The sequence below is a fragment of the Mus caroli genome, unplaced genomic scaffold (genome assembly GCF_978045245.1).
Source record: "Mus caroli unplaced genomic scaffold, Mus_caroli_1 scaffold_8, whole genome shotgun sequence".
NCBI classification, from domain to species: Eukaryota; Metazoa; Chordata; class Mammalia; order Rodentia; family Muridae; genus Mus; species Mus caroli.
In genome coordinates, this window is record NW_028227263.1 from 49,437,472 (window position 1) to 49,461,198 (window position 23,727).

At 40.9% G+C, this 23,727-nt stretch overlaps 1 protein-coding gene across 6 annotated transcripts in view; it reads right to left on the reverse strand.

The window, feature by feature from the left end:
• Positions 1 to 23,727, reverse strand: part of Nars2 (asparaginyl-tRNA synthetase 2, mitochondrial) — a 105,949-nt gene that overhangs the window by 68,440 nt on the left and 13,782 nt on the right. For all 6 annotated transcript variants that reach the window (XR_003837109.2, XM_085841516.1, XM_029479176.2 and 3 more), the window contains one exon: positions 14,477 to 14,557. Coding sequence is in view for 5 of the 6 variants with exons in the window: in XM_085841516.1 (XP_085697642.1) it covers positions 14,477 to 14,557 (81 nt within the window). In the remaining variant the exon portion in view is untranslated. The remainder of the gene's footprint in view (positions 1 to 14,476; positions 14,558 to 23,727) is intronic.

A 23,727-nucleotide genomic window follows, 5' to 3' on the forward strand; every position in this document is an offset into this window, starting at 1 on the left:
AAGCAATCACAAGTGGGGAGGGAGGAAGGGAGAGACTTGGGAGGGAATGTGGACAGGATGGCGGGGCAGTGGAGGGTAGAGGGGAACCTGATCTGATACAGATACTTCTGTATATTACCAGGTGAAGGACAGAATTGACTCCTACAAGCACACACACACACACACACACACACACACACACAATATTAACAAAAAAAACAGACAAAAAGCCCCATAAGTAGAATGTCTGGATCCTGATGAAGTTCGTTTTGAGTCACTCATTACTAACTGGTATATTGTCTCAAGGACTTAAAACTCTTCCTAACCTCTTGCTTACTCAGGTATACTAAGAACTTCTGGGTTACAGACTGCTGAAAACACTAACTGCTGTTCATTTTAGCGAGGTGGGAGGGGATGAGCCATGCGATCCACAGAGAATGACTCACACCAGGATGCTGGCCACACACCCAGAAGCCCATCAAGATCATCACATACCTAGGACAAAGGTCAAAATCCAGACCACTGACAGACAGCACTGGATGCTGGAGAGGACAGGAAGCAGTAGGCTCACTGTGGACTGGAAGGCAGAGCTGCACAGCTGCTCTGGAACACACTTAGTTTCTTACAAAACCAACAAACTCTCGCCGTGAAGCAGTGGTTGTGTCCCTTTGCATTTTACCCACAAGGGCTGAAATATCATGTCTGTATTAAAAAGAAAACTGTATAGGGATGTTTATATCTGTATTATTCACAGCTGCCAAAACTAGGAAGCAACTAAGACACCTTTAGAAGGTAAATAAGCTGCTGTACACTCGGAGGCTGGAATACAGAGGAACCCAACACGTAAAAGAAAAGAGCCGTCAATCCCAGGAGGGATATGGATGAACTCTGAATGAGTTCTACACTTCAGCCAGTCTAAAAAGGTGTCATATTGACTGTTTCAACTAAGTCATGTACCTCACAATTATGTTTTAGTGAACAAAAGACTACATGTACAATATAGTCCCCTGAGACTGTAATGGGCTGGGCATGGTAGCTCATGCCTATAATCCTAGCTAAGGAAGTTAAGAAATAGGAGTGTAAGGTCAATCTTGGCTACAGGGTGGGTGTTAAGATAGTTTGAACTACAAGAGACTTGTCTTATTACTTTTCTATTGCTGTGCTAAGACTCCATGACCAAGGCAACTTACAAAAGAAAGCATTGATTTTAGGGCTCAGTGTTTCAGAGGGTTAGAATCCATGACCATCATGTCGGGAGCATGGCAGAAGGAATAGCACAGGAACGTATCTGAGAGGTTGCATCAGAGCCACAGCAAGTGGGGGAGGGGTGACACATGCAAGCATGCAAATGAGGAAGCTAATTAGGAATGCTGTGGGCTTTTGAAACTTCAAAGCCTGTCCCCAGTGACACACAGACACACACATCCCTGAAAATGTGGACCCCAAAAATGGGAGGTCTTTATTAGTGGAGAGAGATATTCATGATGTATTTTCTTTCATGGAAATCTCTAATAAAAACAAAAACCAGAACAAGAAACCAAAGACACCAGCAAGCCACAAGTGTATTTCAGGAAAGACCAGCTCAAGAAGAGCCTCAGGCAGGTCTTTCAGGAGGGACTCAGAAGTCACACTGTCATAGGAGATGTCTCAAGACCTTTCTACTACTGGACTATGAGAATGTTCCCTAGAAAAAAAAAATATCAATTTGTAGGAAATGTAGGGAGACTTTCTCCACAATCTCCCAGGTCCCTACTGTCATTCACTCATGATTGATTACCTACACAATCCAGACATAAGCTACCTCGTTAATACCACTTTTTATCTCCTTTATAGATTGAGTCTCAATATTAGATTTTATTTAGACAAGACCTTTGGGCAAATATGTATGAAACTAATGCAACAAATGACATTAAAATCTTTCCCATGCTACTCTATGGGCCAACCAACCTCTCCCTGGTCATATAAAAGTTATCAGAGCAACACACTTTCCTAGGTTATTCTGCTAGTAGAAGCTAAAAAAATAAAAAATAAAAAAAACATTGAAAGAAACAGAAAACTAAGAATCACCAAACATTTTAGGATGCGTAGAACCAGTGACCTTTTTATTTTTATTTTTTTAAATCAAGGTGTAAAACCCTTTGCTTCTTTAAGGATTTCCAAGAAAATATTAAACAAATGTTTTGAATTGCCTCCCGGTTATCTGTTCTCACAGCAGAACAAATATAGCTGAGTAGTTTCAGTCTCGAGGGAATGCTGTAGAAAAACCCACACAAGTCAGCTGTCTCCGTGTGAAGTGCAGGGAGGAGAAGCCAGCAGCAGCGAGCTAACACTGGAAAAGAACGCAGTCTGTGACGGAAAGTTTACTTAACCTCCACGGCCAGCTGAGTGAGCGCTCACAGGCTACTCAGCCCCATGCTTTTCCTGTCCTCTACTTTGTCCCCTCGCCCTCACTTCTGTTTCCTCATAATCCCAGAATGGAAAAGTTGAGAATAAAATGGGTAGAGCAGCAGCATGCCACACAAGCCTGAAAGGTCTACAGACAAAACTACATGCTGTTGCCTGTTTATTCCAATCTGCAACTTCTCTTCAAGATCATGAAGGAAATGTCGAATAGTAACCGTCTTCATGCTCCATGCCCGGGGGTGGGGGTGGGGGGGGCGCAACTTGTTTTAATCTCAATTGAGAGATTCCAAGAAGGCTAAATTGATACCTGTAATCCCGATGATGGAGGCAAGGGATCCTGAGGGCTTCCTGGACATCCAGCCTAGTCAAAACAGTGAGCTACAGGGTCAGAGAGACACCCTAGCTCAGAAAATAAGGTGTGGAGGTGAGGGAAAATTCTATACTTTGGAATGCTTTATTAAAATGTTTCATGATACAGATATAATAAAGATTCAAAAGGACCTAGCTATATACAACTTAGACACCACTGCTTAAAATGGAAATATGAAGTGTTAGGTCAAATGTCATGTCCAGGTTCTCAGACATCAATACAATGACTAGAGTACTTACTCTCCAGGTTGTTCCTATATTGCTTGTTTTTCCATAATGCTACTATGAGGGCAATGGTATTCAGAATGATTTTTTGTTTTCTTTTCTTTTAGATGTGGTTTCTCTTGTGTAGTTCCCGCCAGTCCCGGCTGTCCTGGAACTCAGAGACAAAGCTTGCCACAAACTCAAAGATCTGTCTGCCTCTGCAAGATTAAAGAATTTATCTGTGTGGTTAAAGTGCTAGGATTAAAGGTGTGCACCACCACTGCCAGGCCCAGAATGAGTCTATAAAAATCATTTCAAAGAGCGGGGCGTGGTGGCACATGCCTTTAATCCCAGCACTAGGGAGGCAGAGGCAGGAGGATTTCTGAGTTCGAGGCCAGCCTGATGTACAAAGTGAGTTCCAGGACTATACAGAGAAACCCTGTCTCGAAAAAACAAAACAAACAAACAAACAAAAAACAACAAAAAAAACCCATTCCAAAGTATAGAATTTTCCCTCACCTCCACCTGTGGGGTGACCTTATGTGTATGCATGCCTCAATCACCTCCACACCTTATTTTCTGAGCTAGGATGTCTCTGACCATGGAGCTCACTGTTTTGACTAGGCTGGATGTCCAGGAAGCCCTCAGGATCCCCTGCCTCCATCATTGGGGTTACAGGTATCAATTTTTTACATGGGTGCTGAGGATCTGAACTGGGGTCCTTACATTTGGGCAGCAATCAATTTACCAAGTGAGCCATCTCCCTAGCACCAAAGTATAGAATTTTGAGCATTTAAGGACAAACCTTGCTATGCAGTCTCCAAGGATTTACAGTTTGGTAATAGGGAAATAAAAGATTCCTATCCATCTTTGCTCAAATAGGCTTCGAGAAGTGCTACAGGAATTTGTCCTGACAAGTCCTTAGAGGGCATCGTAGAATGAAATGAAGAGCAAGGGAACAGGAGCGGCAGTGAACTGCGCTTCACTTTGCCAAGCACGTTGTTAACAAGACTCCCCCTGCCTAGCCACTCCAGTAAGGCCAGTCTCCTTTTGTGTTTCAGTTGCTACAAATGTGTATCTTGGTATACACCGACCTTTCTGCCTTAGAATTAGGGCCATGTGCATTCCAGAACACCCACTAACAAGAACACCCATGCTCAGCTGGGAGAGGTTTCATCCTGGCAACTATTTGCTGTACAGGGAAGGAAGTTATGAGCTCAGACTGTAAACTGTCTGCTTTCCTGCTGAGCGTCTGAGAAAGAACAAGACAAATAAAAGACAAAAGGGCCTGCTACTCTTAAGATCAGATGGTGAGGCTTGGGGACATGGGGTTGAATAAAAATAAAGTCTTTCTTTAAAGGAGGAAAACAATGTTAACAAATAACAAGCAGACTGAAGCTGTGGCACTTCATACTGGGTCTCACGCACTGACCAGTGCCGTAACCTAACACACTTCTCTTTATCTGACATTTCTGTTTTTTATTAAAATTAGCTCTTTCAAAGTTCTTAAAACTTAGACTAAAACATAAACTTTTTAAATTTTTAAAATATTAAATTTTTAAAAATTAAAACTTGGTTCCATACTGATTTGTTAAAATCTAAACCCAAAACAACTCCCCCATAATTATCACTAGTAGAAGTAAATAACGGTGAACTGTCAATCAAAACATAAAACACATGTGTTTCCCACATGCCATCACTGTAGCAGTGTGCAGTGATTTAAATGAGAATAGTCCCCCAGCGTATTTAGACACTCTGTCCCCAGTCTGTAGTGCTATTTGGGGGGCGGAGGGGGGGGTCTATGGAACCTTTAGGAGGTATAGATAGTCTTGTTGGAGGAGTTACATCACTAGGGTGGGCTTTGAGGGTTCACAGCCTCACCCCATCTCATACCCACTTCTGCTTCCTGTGTGGGGATAAAAACATGAGCACCCAGCTCCTGGCCACCATGCCATGCTTCACCTCTTATGATGGACTCCATCCCTCTGGGAATTTAAGCTAAACCAAACCTTCTCTTCTTTACTGCTTTTTGTAAGGGCATTTTATAACAGCAGCATAAAAGTAATTAATACAGTGCCATAACTATATTCATGTGTGCAAAATAATTAGACATAGTAATATTCAATGAAACTTCACAAGCGACAGTGAAGGAGTGGAAATAGTTAAAGTTCCACCAGTAAAGAATAACTCCAATATGCCAAGGCACATGTGGTAGTGCTCTGGAATAGTAAAGGAATAAGGCAGATTCTCATTAAGAGCAGCGTGAACTACTGATAAGTGAAGAAAGGAGATATAGTACATTGAAAACAGTATTATTTGGGTAGTCATATGGAAGACATGTGATGTTTGGAGAGAGTATAAATAGGACTCAATGGGCAGTGACCGAGGCTGCACAACACTTGCGGGTCTTGATCTTTGCTGGTCTTAGCTTCCCTGAGAGAGGTACAGGGGAGAAGTTCTCGGGTCCCTCCTGCTGATTCGGGTTGAGGCTGAAGCCTGGCTGTCTCTGCAAGGCAGTGCCACCACTACTGATTCCTGTTTGCTATCCCTACTCTACTGAACTGGACTGCTGGTGTATCCGGGAAGTGTTTACGAGTGGATCGAGCTGCCGCTGCTGACCTATGAACTGAACTGCTGACCTATGAACTGCTGACCTATGAACTGAACTGCCAATTCCCAGACAACACAGAGTTGCTCCAAAGAATCTTTCTAAGCAGGTCCACTTCCCCCTGTCCTTGCTTTCCCACTACCTCTGGTAAGTGCCTTGTAGCCTGGTGTGCTACAAGAGAGGTTAAAGCATCTTAGAACCATCATTAAAAATAAGGTTTGAAAAAATTAAAGTTACATCTTTTTATTTTAGAAAGTACAGCAACAGTTGGGAAAGGAAAATGCTGTCATCAGCATATCTATGGTACTTTTTGATGAAGTTTTCCTGCATGCCATTCAGTTAATTCTTATAACTTCTAACTATGACACCATTCACACCCTGTAAGTGAGAAAACTGAGGTCAATATATAGGGGTAAAGTGAATAGCCTTTTTCTTCCCTTATTTCTTGTATGATTGTAAGATGGTCTTCCAACCTATTCCTCAGTGAAACTGGTAAGAGTTATTAAAGACAAAAGAAAACAACCATTAGGATCACTAGAAACAGTCCAAGAATGCACAGCAAACAAAGAAAGATCTAGTTAGAACAATCTACCAAAACTTAGTATGGATGAAGAAGCCTATAGCATTTGCATTGGAGGTCAGTCCTGTTTACCCTTCCTCACAGCTTAGTATGACAGAAATTCTACCTGGACCAGTGGTTTTCCCAACATTGAGACCCTTTAATATAGTTCTTCATATTGTGGTGACCCCACAATATGATAATTAAATAAATAAATAATTTTGTTATAACTATAATTTTGGTACTGTTATAACGCATAGTATGGCTATATGATATGCAGGATATTTAAGATGCAAACCACAAAGGGGTCCAGACCCACAGGTTCAGAGCCACTGACCTAGACTGATACAGCCAAACCACATGCCTCTGTTTGCCCCACAGGACCCACCCAGGTGGAAGGCTCTTGCTCCAGTTCCTGAACTCCAGGCCAGGTGAGGCACACCCAGGACACCTGGAGCTGCTGTTCCCCCCAGCACTCAGTTTCTAAACAAGGAAGTTCTTCAGAGTCATCAATGTGTCTGCCTGGAGCACTAGAACCCTGGCTCCAAGATCTTGTCTCTTCAGAGACACAGGGCATGGAGCATCAGTTCAAATCTGTACTAAAGGTCATGATTTGCAACAGTCTATGGGAAAGGTCACATGGAAGAGTGCTCTCCAGAAGGGCAGTGACTGCATCAATAGTGCAGCAACAGGCAAAGGGAAACTGGTAGATCCACTGAGGATAGGCTAAACTGTAGATCTATTAGCGTGCTGGGAAGAAACAGAGAAAGTTGGCTGAGAACAGTTCTTCTGAGGTCAGAACAAATTTGCATGCTTTGAATGATCCCCACATAGGAGCTTGTATTTGATCGAATCATTTTATGATGCAATTTCTGGCTCATGACTTTGTTGAAAATTATAAAGCAATGAGCCTGTGGTCAGGAGAAGAGACAACCAAAGAAAACCTGCCCAAGTTAGTAAGTGCACAGTCTGTGTAATGTGGACATGACCAAGGCTGTGCTCCTGAGAGCACACAGTCTTCACAGTGCTGGGCAGAAGTAATGGGGGAGTGATGGTGGTAAGCAATCTCATATCTCTAGACTATGTAAAAGAACTCCTCCAACAAAAGAACAAACAACACAATTCCAAAAAGGTCAAGGGGCTTAGATATACAGATATTCAATACATGTGGGAAAAGACACTCTCCCTTCTTAGTAATTAAGACAATGGAATTAAAGCCACAATAAGAAACCACACCACACACCAGAACTATAATCAAAGGGAATGAAAATAACACACATAGGTAAAGATGCAGTGAAACTGGAGCCCCCTTAACAGTGCTAGTGGCATTAGAATTGTACAACCACCTTGGAAAATACTGTGACAGGTTTTGAAATGTTGGAAAGTTATCAGATCTTAGAGAATTGAATTTCCTGGGGGCTCTTATTGGATATGAAAATGTCCATCCAGACCAAACAAAAAAATGCACTAACCTTTTCTTAGTAGTATTCATATTATCCCCAAAGTCGAAAACAACACAACTGTTCATCAGCTGATGGATGGATACACATCATGTGGGCACCCGCACACTAGAATACAGACTGGATATAAACACACAAGTACTGATACACACCGCAGCATGGATGAACCTCAAACACTACAACAAATGAAATATTCCAGGAGAAGCAAATCTATGTAAAGTAATCAGTGGGAGTTACAAACAGGAGTGGGTAATGGCTGCTAGTGAGTTCTGGGTTTGCCTAACACACTAAAGTAATGGAACTCACCCAGCACATTACAAACAATGGAACTGTATTTTTAAGGGAGTAAATGTAATGGTACATGAAACATGTCTCAAAAAGTGTTTTCACATTGTTTTACAGACAGGGTCTCATCTCATGCCCCTCAGGTTGTCCTCAGAATACAGTGAGGATGACTTTAACTCTGGTCCTTCTACGTCCAGCCGAACTGAGCTTTGTGTATGTGGAACAAGAATCCTCCCAAGTCACAACAAAACATTTTTTAAAATAGACATACAATAAAACTCCTGTACTCCTCATTCCTGAAGCCGTCCATCTTTATCCTCTATACTCCATCAACAGGCAGCTTTCCATATGTTCACTGGGAGTCTAATGAAAGCCCCCAGTAAATTCAATTCTCTAAGTCTTCTTTCCCTGGAACACCTTCTCTGAAGCACAGTCAATTCACATGTTCACTTAAGACCTTTAAAATTTGTTTATTTTTCATTTATGCGTATGTGTGTAAGAAGAATATCTATACCACAAACAGGCAGACAACCCCAAAGGCCAGAAGTCGAAGCTGGAGCTACAGGTAGTTGTGAGCTACCATGTGGGGTACTAGCACTGAACCTGGGTCTTCTCCAAAATGTCTAAGGGCTCTTAATTGATGAGCCATCTCTTCAGGCCCTCAAGCTTTTTCTATCTACTTAATCATCACTGACCTAATTTTGTTTGTGATTCCCTATCACCTATAATTGGTAACAGTGGCATCTCAACTGTACCTATAGTTTCACCTCATTCTCTGTGCATAGCCTCTAATTCATGCCATCTTTTTTATTATCTTGGAAATAAACCACTGCTTCCAGACTGACATTGGGATTGCATCCTAATAAGTCCCTCATCAACTGTTAGTATCAAATATTGAAAAAAAATACATTTAATATATCTACCCCATTGAATATTATGACTTAGCAACATACCACACTGTAGAGTTGGTGTACCAAGTATCATAGAGCTCACTGGTAGTTGTGACTTGCTGCTACTGCCCAAAATCAAGAAAAAATATTCCTACCACATATTATTAGCCTAAAAGAAGATTAAATTTCAGAATATGGTTTCTAGGCTAAGGGTTCAGTAGTAAGAGTGTTTAGCATGTTTAGAGCTTTAGGCTTTAGCACAGCAAGACCAAAGTTCTGTTGGTTACTGCTGAATGCTTATCACTTTTTGCAGCTTTAAAAATCCCAAACGGATCCATCCTAAACTGGGGTCCACCCACAGATGCTCCAGAATTGTGAAGATGAAACATAGGTTTTTTTGTTTCTTTGTTTGTTTCGTTTTGTTTTATTTTGTATTTTATGGTTTTAGAGCTTTATTGTAGAAAGGCAGGGAGAAAGAGAAAAGGTAGAAAGAGGGAGAGAGGCCGGCCATAGCCACGTGTAGAGAGGGGGAAGGAAGAGAGAGAAGGAAAGCTAGAGAAGAGAGTAAGAAAGGCAAAAGCTTTTCAGCTGGGAAGTCACTGTGAGCAGCCAGGGAAGAGATTCAGACAGGGTACGATAGATATGAAGGATGACAGGAAGCACGATCAGGCCTTTATCATGTCCTAACTTACCAGTTTACACACCAGAGTCCCAACTACAGCATCATAGTCTGTGCAGTATTTAACACAGCATCTTGAACACAGATGGTATCAAATGTGTGCTGAATGACAAATAAAAGCCCTGAAATCGTCTTATATATGTATGTAATAGTCCCTAAATCTTAACAACTATCCAAGTCTTCAGATAGGAACAGAAAGAACAAAACTAAAACAGGGCATGTACTCACTTCTCAATGAGTACTACAAGAACATACTCTTACTTTGATTGTTCAAGGTGACTAAATGCTGCCCTCAAACTGCTGCGTACTATGTATTGCTATCTTTAAATGCTTAGGGATCAATGCTGAGGGGGGCCCCATTAAAAAAAGCAAACATTTAAATACCAAAGTCCACTCCTTTTTAAAAGTACATGCCAAGATTTGCACCCCTAAGCCTGAACAAGCAGCTAGGAGGAGATTAACAATGAATCCTGAAGGACAGGGTGAAGGAAAGTGACCCTGGTAGGCTCTTCTTCCAAACAATAGAGGGCTTGCCGGTTACATCCTAGTGGTGAACTTCTGTAGGTAAAGAGAAGGCAAGGCATACCCAGCACCGGCACTACAGATGGCTGAGGTCCGGCCTATGCGACTGTAGGAAGAGCATCACTCCAGAGCACATCTCTATGGTTTTCTGAACAGCCAGAGTCTGACTTCACCATGTAAAATTCCTGTGTGTGGTCCTGAAATAATATACACGAGCACAGAACACTTCTCATTTGTTTAGCTTTAGAACTGTATTTTCCTCCTCTTAGTCATACTCATCCGGTTACTTGCCTTTCTGCATGATTTAGGGTCAGAAGACATATGATGTAATCGATCAGATCTGCTTGAAAGATTTCTTTGGGAGCAAATCAGTTATCTCCAAATTTATCATTAAGGTTCAAGAAAGGAAAAAAAAAAAGGTAAAAGAAAGACAGTTTTTCACTTGGCTGAGTTCCTTTAAAAATTCCCTTTTTTATTTGTAACAACTTGAATCCTCATCCTTTTAACTATTAAGTAGTTTGGATTAAGGAATTATGATGTGTATTTAAGGTGGCTAGTTTTTCTTCAGCTCACATTCAGAATACTAAGAGATGGAGAAGAACAACTGGAAGAACAGTTCTGGGAATACTGCTGCGTTTTCTTTGTTGCTCTTTGAATGCATGCATGCAGATGCTAACACTTCCACTTCCAATGTCCAACAAGGCTATTTCCTCTTCCTTTCTTTTCTTTTCTCTCTCTCTCTCTCTTTTTTTAAGTACTAGTATTACAGGAACACTATACCTCCTTTGGCTCTCAAGTAATTTTTATTTTCTTTTCCCAAAAAGCCGATTATCATCAAGATTTCCTCAACTTTTGTATAAAGGACAACATTCGATTCGTGGTCTTATTAATGCCTTCAATAGGTCAAGTCTTGACCTATTAAGCCCGTAAATAAATAAACAACGGAAGCACAAAAGTATGACTCAACAACATGGCTCTCTGTTTCACTGGTCTACAACTAAATAATGATCTGGAACAGTAAAGTTGGTAAATGAGTGGCTTTCAAAAGCTCACCCGTAAGAAAGGCTGGCTGAGCACTTTATTTTACTCCAGGGCACAGTCTTGTGCTGCCCTGAAATGCACAATTCCCCGTTTTTATCTGAGGATTGGAATTACATGAATGTAATTACAAGCATCGAGCATGGCCTGTAATATGTGGGTTTTGGTTGTTGTTGTTGTTGTCTTGGGTTTTTTTTTCGTTTATTTTAACCTGCAATATGGACAGGCTTACAGTGTCTGGCTAAGAACTCAGAGAACTGAGGCTGGAGAGAGAGGTCAGTGGTTAACAGTGCTCATTGCAATTGCTGAGAAGAGAAGGCAGGTTTAGTTGATAGCACATACATGTAAGCTCACACCTATCTGTAAGTCCAGTACCAGGATATCCGGAGCTCTTGCTTGGCTTCCACAGGTATCAGGCAGGCAGGAGGTACACATACATACATGCAGGCAACCCTCACACATGTCAGATAAAAATAAATCTTTCAAAAATAATTAAACGAAAAGTCTTTGCATCTTAACTAGAACAATAAGACAAGAGGAAAGTAGAAAGCCAAAGGAGGTACAGACAGGAAGGACGAGGTACCCTTGTTTGCAGATGACAGGATTCTGTGCTTCAGTTTCTTCTCAGCTGTGTGGTAGAAGAACATGATCAAAGTGACTAACGGGAGGAAGGGCTTATTTTAGCTTAGGACTCCAGAGGGATCGGAATCCATTACGGTGGGAAAGCATGGCAGCATGTGGCAGGCACTGCAGCAGGAGCAGGAAGTGAGAGATCACAGGTTTTACTACAAGCACAGAGAAAAGGAGCTGGAAGCTGGGCAGGGCCCTAAACTCTGGAGGCTTGCCCCTGCCTCCATGACTCACCTCCTCCAGCAAGACCACACCTCCCAGACTGCTCAGGGTAGCTGTATGCAAGTGTGCAAATGCCTAAGCGTATGGGGCACACTTCTCTTTTTAACCACCACAAAGGTCCTAAAGAAAACTCTTAGCACTTCCAGCTAAGTGATAAGTGCTCAGTGGAAAAGTGGCAGGCTACACAAGTAACATACAAAACCTGGAAGCCTCCCTATATACCAATGACAAACTGAAAACTAAATCAAGGGAACAATCACATTCACAACTGTCTTAAAATTAAAAACAAACAAAAACCCCCGGAATAAACCTTAGGAAATGAAAGACTACAATGAAAACTCACTCACTGAAGAAGAAAAAAATACTAAAAAGACACCAGAAGGTAGAAAGAAGGCGTCCCACATTCATTGATTGGAAGAAGTAATATTGCAAAAATGGCCGGCCATTTTATCAAAACCAATCTATAGAGGCAATGAAATCTCATAAAAATCCCAATGCCATTCTTTACTGAAATAGATAAAACACCTTTGAGATTCATATGAAAGCACAAAAGATGTCAGATGGCCAAGTAACCCTGAGCAGAGAGAATACTGGGGACAGAGACGATGGCTCCGTTACTGACGTGCCCGGTGTGCAGGTATGAGGACGTGAGTATCTAGCACCTACATAAAGCTAGGGACAGCAGGACATGTAGGTAACTTCAGCCCTGGAAGGGGGTGATAGGCAGGTGGATTCTGGATTCCTGAAACTCACTGGCCAGCCTGAAGCCTAGTCAATTGATGAGCTGCAGGGTTAGTGAGAGACCCTGTCTGAAAAAGATTAGATAGAAAGAAATGGAGGAGGACATCTCATGTTGACCTCTGGCCTCCACATGCAGACACACGAAGCTGCATGTGAATACACCCACACAGACACGAACACACACTATACACCTCTACACATATGAATGACGTTATAGGTATCACTCACTTGATTTCAAGCTAGAGCCATAGTATTAACTAATAAAATCAGCATAGAACTGGCACAAGATAGACACACAGATCAATGGAGTAAAAAAGGACTCAGATGCAAACCTGCACAACCACCCCGTTTGAGTTTTAACAATGACGACAAAATTATTCACTGGAGAAAATGCAGCCTCTCTGACATATGCTACCAGGAACAATGGATAGCCACATGCAGAAAAATGAACCCAAATCTCCATCAAATACCCTGTATAAAAATCTTCTCCTCAGTTATATCAATAAAAGCAGACTGATAGGTCAAAAAAAATAAAATAAAATAGAGAAATGCAAAAAAAAAAAAAAAAAAAAAAAAAAAAACCAAAAACTTCTCCAAATGGACAGGAGACCTTAATGAGAGACCTAACGTCTAAAACTTTTGGGCCTCAATTTGGTCCTGATTTGGACCTTAAGGACAACGGAGCCTGTTTCTTTTGGGCCGTTGACACTCGCCATCCTACACGACTCCTAGGTATTTACCTGAAAGACTTCAAAGAAATTCTTGCACACTAATGTTTATTACAACGCTATTCACAATAGCTAAGTAATAAAACCACCTAAGGGTTCATCATCAAAAGTACGGTACATATGCACAACGGGAGTCTTTTAAAGACAAGTTTTATGTAGCCTGACTACTTTTGAACTTGCTTTAGAGCTGAAGATCACCTTGAACTTCTGATCCCATCACTTCCATCTCACCAGTGCTGGAATTACAAATATTCATTGCCACACCTAGTTCATGAGATAGTAGGATTTAAACCCAAGGCTTTGGTAAGTATTCTATCAAAGGAGCTAATTTCCCTGCCTACACAATGGAATTTTTTTTCAGTCATAAAGAACAAAGATGCTATCTGCAGAAAAATGGATGTAGGCAGGGCTATGACATTAAGTCTACCTTAGACAAATATCACATTTTATCTCATTACTGATTTCTAGATTTTATATTAGTACATAAAACACGTATGTATATATGACCTGAAAGCAGAAGCAAAACTGTGTAGGGGACAAAGTGGAAAAACCAGGGTACAGAGAAGAGGGTGGGAGACATGTTGGGAAAATATGCTCAAAACTAAAATAAAGTTGAACAGAGAAAAAAACTATTTTAGGAGGTGAATCATATCATATGAAAAAAATATATTCTTTTACAATTTTGGAAAAATCTTTCTTTATATGCATACTTTTGTACTCTTTTATTTTTCTAATCTACTTAGATTTTTACTCTACTTTTTCATTTTTTTTTGATTGGCATACAAAGAAATGGGCTTCATTGTGACATTTTATAGCTATGCATATATTGTAATGTTTTGTTCTTATTTACAACCCTTCTTCCTGTCATTCTCCTGTCCCGCCTCCCTGGTTCCCTTCCTGACTGTAAATACTCCCCCCTTTCTGATTTAACTGACATATATACTCCATGAAAAAGCAAACAGAATGCTAAGTTAAAAATTCACCCCTTCTAGCTCCAGTGGAATAACAGGAGATGGGAGCTGTGTGAATGTTGTTCAAGGATTACTACTGAAAGTTTCAGGTGCTAGCCATGATCTTCAGTCCACATAACCATTATTAAATTTAAAGTAAATCCTTAAAGAAAAATATTAAGCAGCAGTAAGAGGGGACTACAGCTTACCTCCACTTGAAAAAGCTCTCCGGCCCCCTCACAGTCATTGGATGTGAGTACTGGGGTATGAATGTGCACAAAGCCATTGTCCTGGAAGAGAAGGAGAACTCTTCAGTACATCTGTATGTGGAAGAACCCCAAGACCCAATGCTGCACTTTACTATTAAAATGGCACCGACATCCTGCCGACATGCAGCTCTCCACAACTCTCCAGATACAACACGGTTCAAAGATCAGGCAAGTGGGGTGGGGTTTTTTTGTTTATGGGTGTTTGAGAGGGGTTTGCTATGGAATACGACAGGCTGGCCTTGAATTCTTGATCCTCCTGTCTCTCAGCCTCTTGTGCTGGGATTATATGCATTCATTATCATACTTGGAGAGTTGAGTGCTTAATTATGCTTAGAAGCATACAAAAAATTCAAATATATAACAGACTTAGATGTACCTTGTCTAACTACTTAATTTCAAAAATAAGCAATCTCTATTCTAGAGAGATCTCCTGAATTTCCAAGTTAGGCAACTAGTCAGTAGCTAGGCCAGGGGTAGAGCACAGGCTCTTTAGCAATGATCTCTCTCTCTCTCTCTCTCCCTCCATCCCTCCCTCCCTCCCTCTCTCTCTCCCCCCCCTCCCTCCCTCCCTCTCTCCCTCCCTCCCTCCCTCTTTCTTTCTCTCTCTCTCTCTCTCTCTCTCTCTCTCTCTCTCTCTCTAATGCTATTTCTCCTGCTCACTCCTGACATAATGAGGATGATCTTCCATCCAAGGCTATTGTGGAATGGCATTGCCCACACTGCTAACAGAATGCCAATGAACAATATGAAGTTATCTTGAAATGAAGCCTCAGCAGTAAGGAGAAGGAGAAGGAGAAGATAACAGCTGATAAACAGGGACTAAAGAGGAAGAGGGAGGAAGGATCTAACAAGTCTCTGTCACTGAATCGATGGTACAGCGCATACTGCACATGACAACGGCAGTGAGCGCACTTCCTCTGCTTATAGAACATTGTGAGAGGAGCAAGCCCATCCATCACAGAGGCGCCCAACTGCAGTCCTTCCGATCAAAAGTCTGCGACTATTTCCATTAGTGAACCACAAACGCTGTTGCTAGCAGGATTGAAATAACCCATCACCTTCAAGGTTATGCTTCTCTCATTCCGACTATGCATGTAGGCAAAAGGTTACATTCAGAATGGATGTGGCAGGATGGAAGTGCAGACAGCCAAAAGAGACTTTACAGTATACAGGCAGAATGCTATCTACTTAATGCAGAATTTCAGCCTTGAAATCAATACAATAAATTCATGCATTTACATCCCTGCCAGGTTCTGCCTATCTTGAGTAGAACGTAAAAACATCTTTAGGCATAATCAGAGGAAGACCTTCCAAGTACGACCCTCTCTGAATTCAAGAGTTCTGACCACAAAAGAAATTATTTAACCAACAACTTACATAGATATGGACTGGTTAAACATTCAAGATATAAATTACGGCTTCCAGAAATTATTCAAATATGCACTTAACCTGAAAGCAGCGTGCTTAAAGGTGCCGCACACAGCACACTAGAAAGGATCAATGAAATACAATCAATAAGATTATTGCATAAAAACTGTATTTCTTATGAACCAAGAATTATGGACATGAATCATTTATTCCATGTGAGTGCAGGCAACTCTGAGCATGAGCACAGTAAACAAAGAAAGGAAGTGAAAAATCCAAAGGAAACGAGGCTGGGAGAAGAAACGTAATGGCCGGCCGACTACAGTTGCCAGCTCCAGCGCTGGGGAGCTGCCGTGTGAAGCAGCAGCAGATGCGAGGTAAACAACACAAAGCTGACAGAACGCGGGAGGGCAGGCGGGAGGGCAGGCGGGCGGGCATCGAGCTGCTCCAGGAGGCCATCAGTTTGCAAGTTTTAATGCTGCCAGCAAAGCTCACCAAATCCACAACATTACCAAAGCTGTAACAGGGAAAACCCAAAGGAAGGGCAGTACAAGCAGCACAAGCAAAGTCTGAGGAAGAGACGGTGGGCGAGAAAGGCGCAGATGGACACAGAGTGAGCACAAGGGGAGGTGGATGCGCAGTGTCCGCCTTGACTGAGCGAGTGACTGAGGCCTTCCCAGAACAAGGGCAGCCCGACCACAGCCCCAGTCTGCACAAAACCATTTTTGATATTCAAACCAAAGAATGACTTAGACAGTTACAGAATCCTAGCTTAGAATAAGATTCAAATCCCCAGTTTTTACTATATTAACAAATTTGATAGGTCTGGAACCATCTTTTTATAAGCTTACAGTAATAAATCAAAGAAACAATAGCAAATACTAGGTAATATGTAACCATTATTAATAAGTACAACAACGGCCCTTTTTGTGGGTTTCTGAAACATAATCTTCCTATGCAGCCCTGGTTGAAGTGGTAATTACTAACCACAACTTCTGGCAAGCCTGCCTCAGTGTCCTGAGTACTTGAGATTACAGCCATGAACCAACACACTCTGGCTCTAGTGACTTCTTGAAAATATACATTTCAAAGTGTCATGTACACAAGCAGACACCACAAAATGAAACATTAGGATTATATGTTTTTAATAGTAACCCAATCACAAAAGAACTCAAATGATATGTACTCACTGATAAGTGGATATTAGCCCAGAAACTTAGAATACCCGAGATATAAGTTACAATTTGAAAAACACATGAAACTCAAGAAGAATGAAGACCAAAGTGTGGACACTTTGCCCCTTCTTAGAACTGGGAACACTCATGGAAGGAGTTACAGAGACAAAGTTTGGAGCTGAGACAAAAGGATGGGCCATCTAGAGAGACTGCCATATCCAGGGATCCATCCCATAATCAGCCTCCAAACGCTGAAACCATTGCATACACTAGCAAGATTTTGCTGAAAGGACCCAGATATAGCTGTCTCTTGTGAGACTATGCCGGGGCCTAGAAAACACAGAAGTGGATGCTCACAGTCAGCTAGTGGATGGATCATAGGGCTCCCAATGGAGGAGCTAGAGAAAGTACCCAAGGAGCTAAAGGGATCTGCAACCCTATAGATGGAACAACATTATGAACTAACCAGTACCCCTGAGCTCTGGACTCTAGCTGCATATGTATCAAAAGATGGCCTAGTCGGCCATCACTGGAAAGAGAGGCCCATTGGACGTGCAAACTTTATATGCCCCAGTACAGGGGAATGCCAGGGCCAAAAAGTGGGAGTGTGTGTAGGGGGGTGGGGGGAGAAGGTATGGGGGACTTTTGGGATAGCATTGGAAATGTAAATGAGGAAAATACCTAATAAAAAAATATTAAAAAAAAAAAACTTTAAAATGAGAAGCTGGAGAGATGGTTTGGCCAGTGCTAAGAGCATGCTTGTTCTTCCAGAGGACCTGGGTTCGAGTCACGGCACCTACATGGTGCTCACGAACATCCCTTTCTTCATTCTGGTTCCTGGGGGCCTCAAGCCACATCCTGGCATTCGCAGGCCTTAGAATGCATGCGCTGCACACACATACATACAAGCAAAACACACATACACATCAAATATATTTTTTAAAAAACTAAAAGGTAAATTTACAGCATTTAAGTGTCTTGACTTTATAACTATTAACAATGCTAAAATTACTTCCAACCATTTAACTATTTTTCTTATGTCAGATTTGTATAGTCTGCTCTATATTTTAAATTATTTTCATATTTATGAAAGCTCAAAATAATAAAGAAATATAAAAAGTAGGTAAAGTTTACTTGTCAGTGGATCAATGGCTTGTCAATAGCACCATCTAGTGGCCAAAACTATATAAAACTGTTTTAAAGCAGGTCTTTTCTCAGTTATTTAAAGTCTGGGACACACACACACACACACACACCACTGCTGCCACCACCCTTTCTTTTTAGCTCTAGAGAGATTTTATACTTGTCTGGGTCAAGTACTACTACTATAGGTCATATAAAAGGTGAATAAATAAATTTATGAGATGACATGTAAATAGACCCTTTTAAAGTATAATGGGATAAAATTGCATACTTATAATTTACTTTCCTCTGTTTAATCAAAACTATATGCCTTAAAGCTATGATGCTCTTTGGTAGTCTTCCAGAAATAAGCTCTAGTGGACCTTTCCAAGAAGCAAGAAGTGTCCTGGTGAGGTAGAACTAGACTGAAACTCCATGTGTTCACATGGCCCCAGAGTCTGAAGGGGTTGACACAGGAAAACAGCATAGGCTTTATCTACTGGCTCACCACTGTCCTCCCACAAATATGACCAAAGTGGGAGACTGGATCCACCCTCTTATCTGAACACTGTCAAGGAACTGTTAAGAGTCTGCAGAAACAAAATGGCTGCAGTTCAAAGGGCAGAATCTCAGACAGGTGGGAACTAGGTGGCTAGAGTGCTGCCCAGGTGTGTCAGGTACAGAACTGATTAGCACAAGATAGAAGAAACTATGCAAAGTTGTGAACAGAATAGTCCACAGAGATTGGCAGAGAAAGGGACCAGTATTTGCTTGTTGGCTGGATGCTCACACAGCCAGATAGAATAATCAGGAAGGCTTGCCTCCATCAGTGTGGGGCAACCACTTTGGGAGTCAAATGACCCTTTCACAAAAAAACACAGATATTTGTATTATGATTCACAACAGTAGCAAAATTACAGTTATGAAGTAGAAACAAAAATGATTTTATGGTGGGGGGTGTCACCACAACATGCAGAACTGTATTATAGGGTCACAGCAGCCTTAGGAAGGTTGAGGCCTGGACCATAACAAATAATCAGTAGGACACTGAGCCCTCTTTTAGACATGATAGACCAAAAATACTGAACAGTTTTCAAGTAACTTAATGATATACCAGAACACAAATTGAGGACCTTTATATATACCCTGTACTCACAAGGTAAAATCCACATCATCTGGTAGCACTGAAAATCAAAAGGTATACAAAGAGGAAAAATGCAACAAATTAATCAAAACTAACTTATAGGAGAGGTATTAAACATATATAAGTTCATAATTTTAAAACTAGGCCTGTGTTCTGTATTTGAAAAGCTTCTGATTTGCATCTGCACAGATTTACATCTGTGCCCAGAAGTGGACCCTGTGCTACAGCCCTCCACACCCCAAACACACCCAGGACAGCTTGACCCCCAGGAGCTCTGACACACCCAGGCTTACAGGCTCACAGGCAGGACAGGATCCAGTCAAAGCCAGCAAAGCCAGTTAACATCAGAGATATACAGATGGTGAGAGACAAGCTCAAGAACATAAGCAACAGAAATCAATGCTACTTAGTATCATCAGAAGCCAGATCTCCCACCACAGCAAGCCCTGGATATCCCAACACACCAGAAAAGCAAGATTCTAATCTAAAAATCCCATCTCATGATGATGACAGAGGACTTTAAGGACATAAACCGTAAAGAAATACAGGAGAATGCAGGTAAACAGCTAGAAGCCCTTAAAGAGGAAACACAGAAATCCCTTAAAGAAATACAGGAAAACACAACCAAACAGGTGAAGGAATTGAACAAAACATTCTAGGATCTAAAAATGAAAAGAGAAACAATAAAGAAATCACAAAGGGAGACAAGCCTGGAGATGGAAAACCTAGGAATTTTCAGGAGTCATAGATTCAAGCATCACCAACAGAACACAAGAGATAGAAGAGAGAATCCCAGGAGCAGAAGATACCATGGAAAACATTGACACACAGTCAAAGAAAATACAAAATGTGAAAAGCTTCTAATGAAAAACATCCAGGAGATCCAGGACACAATGAAAAGACCAAACATAAGAACAATAGGTATAAAAGATAGTGAAGATCCCCAAATCAAAGGGCAAGCAAACATCTACAACATAATTATAGAAGAAAATGTCCCTAACCTAAAGAAAGAGATGCCCATGAACATACAAGAAATAGATTTGACCAAAAAATAAATTCCTCTCATCACATAATAATCAAAACACCAAATGCACAGAACAAAGAGAGAGTATTAAAAGCTGTGAGTGAAAAACGTCAAGTAACATATAAAGGCAGACCCATCAGAATTACGCCAGACTTATCACCAGAGACTCTAAAAGCCAGAAGATCCTGGGCAGAAGTCATACAGACCCTAAGAGAACAAAAATGCTAGCCCAGACTACTATACCCAGCAAAAATTTCAATTACCATAGATGGAGAAACCATAGATATTCCATGACAAAACGAAATTTAAGTAGTATCTTACCCAGCCCTACAAAATAGAAGGAAAATTCCAACAAAAGGAGGGAAACTACACCTAAGGAAAAGCAAGAAATTAATCTTCTCACAACAAACCCAAAAGAAGAGAGCCACACAAACATGATTCCACCTCTAACAATGAAAATAACAAGAAGCAACAATCACTAGTCCTTAACATCTCATAGCATCAATGAACTCAATTCCCCAATAAAAAGACACAGAAATAACAGACTGGATACATAAACAGGACCCAGCATTTTGCTGCATACAGGACACCTCAGTGACAAAGACAGACACTACCTCAAAGTAAAGGGCTGGAAAAAAATTTTCCAAGCAAATGGTCCCAAGAAATAAACTGGATTAGCCATTGTAATATTGAATAAAATCGACTTTCAACCAAAAGTTTTCAAAAAAGATGAGTAAGGACACTTCAACTTATCAAAAGAAAAATCTACCAAAATGAACTCTCAATTCTGAACATCTATGCCACAAATGCAAGAATACCCACATTTGAAAAAGAAATGTGGGGCTGGTGAGATGGCTCAGTGGGTAAGAGCACCCGACTGCTCTTCCAATGGTCCAGAGTTCAAATCCCAGCAACCACATGGTGGCTCACAACCATCCGTAACGAGATCTGGCGCCCTCTTCTGGAGTGTCTGAAGACAGCTACAGTGTACTTACATATAATAAATAAATAAATCTTTAAAAAAAAAAAAAAAAAAAAAGAAAAAGAAATGTTACTAAAGCTCAAAGCACACATTGAACCTCATGCAACACTCTCATCAATGGACAAGTCATGGAAACAGAAATTAAACAGAGACACAGTGAAACTAACAGAAGTTATAAACCAAATGGATTTAACAGATATATCTGAAGGGGTGCAGGCAGCCTTTCTCACAGAACTCCCCCTCCCCTCCCCACTTTTCAGAGAGGGCCCAATCTGGCATGGAGATACTGCTATCCCATTTTCATGGTAGCACTCCCTAAGGAACACCCCACACACACAACCCCCCTGGGAGTGACAGATGCCTGCTTAAGAATAAACATCCCTCAGCCCAGTGTTGCAGGGGTAGCACTTCCCAGTGCAGGTGGTACCTGTCCTTGGGAGAATTGAAGACTAAACATTCTTGAAGAGATAATAAATGCCTCACATTTGGGCCATGAGAGGAGGGCAATTAAGCGTTTCCAGACAGCTGTGGCCAGTTTGTAAAAAAACAAAAACAAAACAAAACAAAACCATACTAGTTCCTGATAGGACCATAAAGTTACTTCCCTGATAGGACCATAAAGACTTTTCCCAGGTCAGAAGAGCACCCCTTCCTAGTTGCAGGATCCTGCCCCCCTGCCTGAACAAACGATATCATGTTTGAAGGATAACTTCCCTTGTCACCTCCCCCATACTTCCTTCATCCCGAAGTCCAAGAATCCCTGTTTATGCCTGTATAAAACCATCAAGCCCCTAGACATGGGTTGCACTCCTATCCTGGGCAGTGGGAAGGTTTGCAATCCGAGTCTGACTGGAATAAAAAGGCTCTTTTGTTTCACTACATCAGGTCAGCAGTTCTTAGAGTTCTTCTGGGAATCCCACGATCTGGGAATAAAAATATCTACAGAACATATCACCCTAAATCAAAAGAATATACCTTCTTCTCAGCACTTCATGGTACAATCTCCAAAACTGACCATATAATCGGTCACAAAACAAGCTTCAACAGATACAAGAAGATTGAAATAATCTCAAGCATTCTATAAGACCACCAAGAACTAAGGCTGGTCTTCAATAACAACAAAAACAGCAGAAAGCCCACATATACATGGAAGCTGAACAACTCTCTGCTCAAAGATAACTTGGTCAGGGAAGAAATAAAGAAAGAAATTAAAGACTTTTTAGAATTTAGTGAAAATGAAGACACATCATACCAAAACTTATGGGACACAATGAAAGCAGTGCTAAGAGGAAAACTCAGCTCTGAGTGCCTACCAAAAGAAACTGGAGAGAGCATACACTAGCAGCTTAACAGCACGCCTGAAAGCTCTAGAACAAAAAGAAGCAAATAGATACAAGAGGAGTAGGAGGCAGGAAATAATCAAACTCAGGGTTGAATCAACCAAGTAGAAACAAAAAGAGCTATACAAAGAATCAACAAAACCTGGAGCTGGTTTATAGGAAAATCAACAAGATAGATAAACCGTTAGCCAGACTAACCAGAGGGCACAGAGACAGTATCCAATTAACAAAATCAGAAATGAAAAGGGAGACATAACAATAGAAACTGAATAAATTTTAAAAATCATCAGATCCTACTACAAAAGCATATACTCAACAAAACTGAAAAAACAAGATGAAACAGATGATTTTCTAGAAAGACAACAGGTATCAAAGTTAAATCAGGATCAGATAAACCATCTAAACAGTCCCATATCCCCTAAAGAAATAGAAGCAGTCATTAAAAGTCTCCCAACCAAAAAGAGCCCAGGACCAGATGGTTTTAGTGCAGAATTCTATCAGACCTTCAAAGAAGACCTAATACTAATACTTTTCAAACTATTCCACAAAATAGAAACAAAAGGAACACTACCTAATTTGTTCTATGAAACCACAGTTACACTGAACCTAACGCACACAAAGACGCAACAAAGAAAGAGAATTTCAGACCAATTTCCCTTTTGAGTATTAATATGAAAATATTCAATGAAAGTTTTTCAAACTGAATCCAAGAACACATCAAATGATCATTCACTATGATCAAGTAGGCTTCATCCAGGGATGCAGGGATGGTTCAATATGAGGAAATCCATCAATGTAATCTACTATATAAACAAACTCAAAAAAAAAAAAAAAACCCCACATGATCATCTCATTAGATGCTGAAAAGGCCTTTGACAAAATGCAACACCCCTACTTGTTAAAAGTTTTGAAAGATCAGGAATTCAAGGCCCATACCTAAACATAGCAAAAGCAATATCCAGTAAACTAGTAGCAAACTAAACGGAGAGAAACTTGAAGCAATCCTACTAAAATCAGGGACTGGAGAAGGCTGCCCATT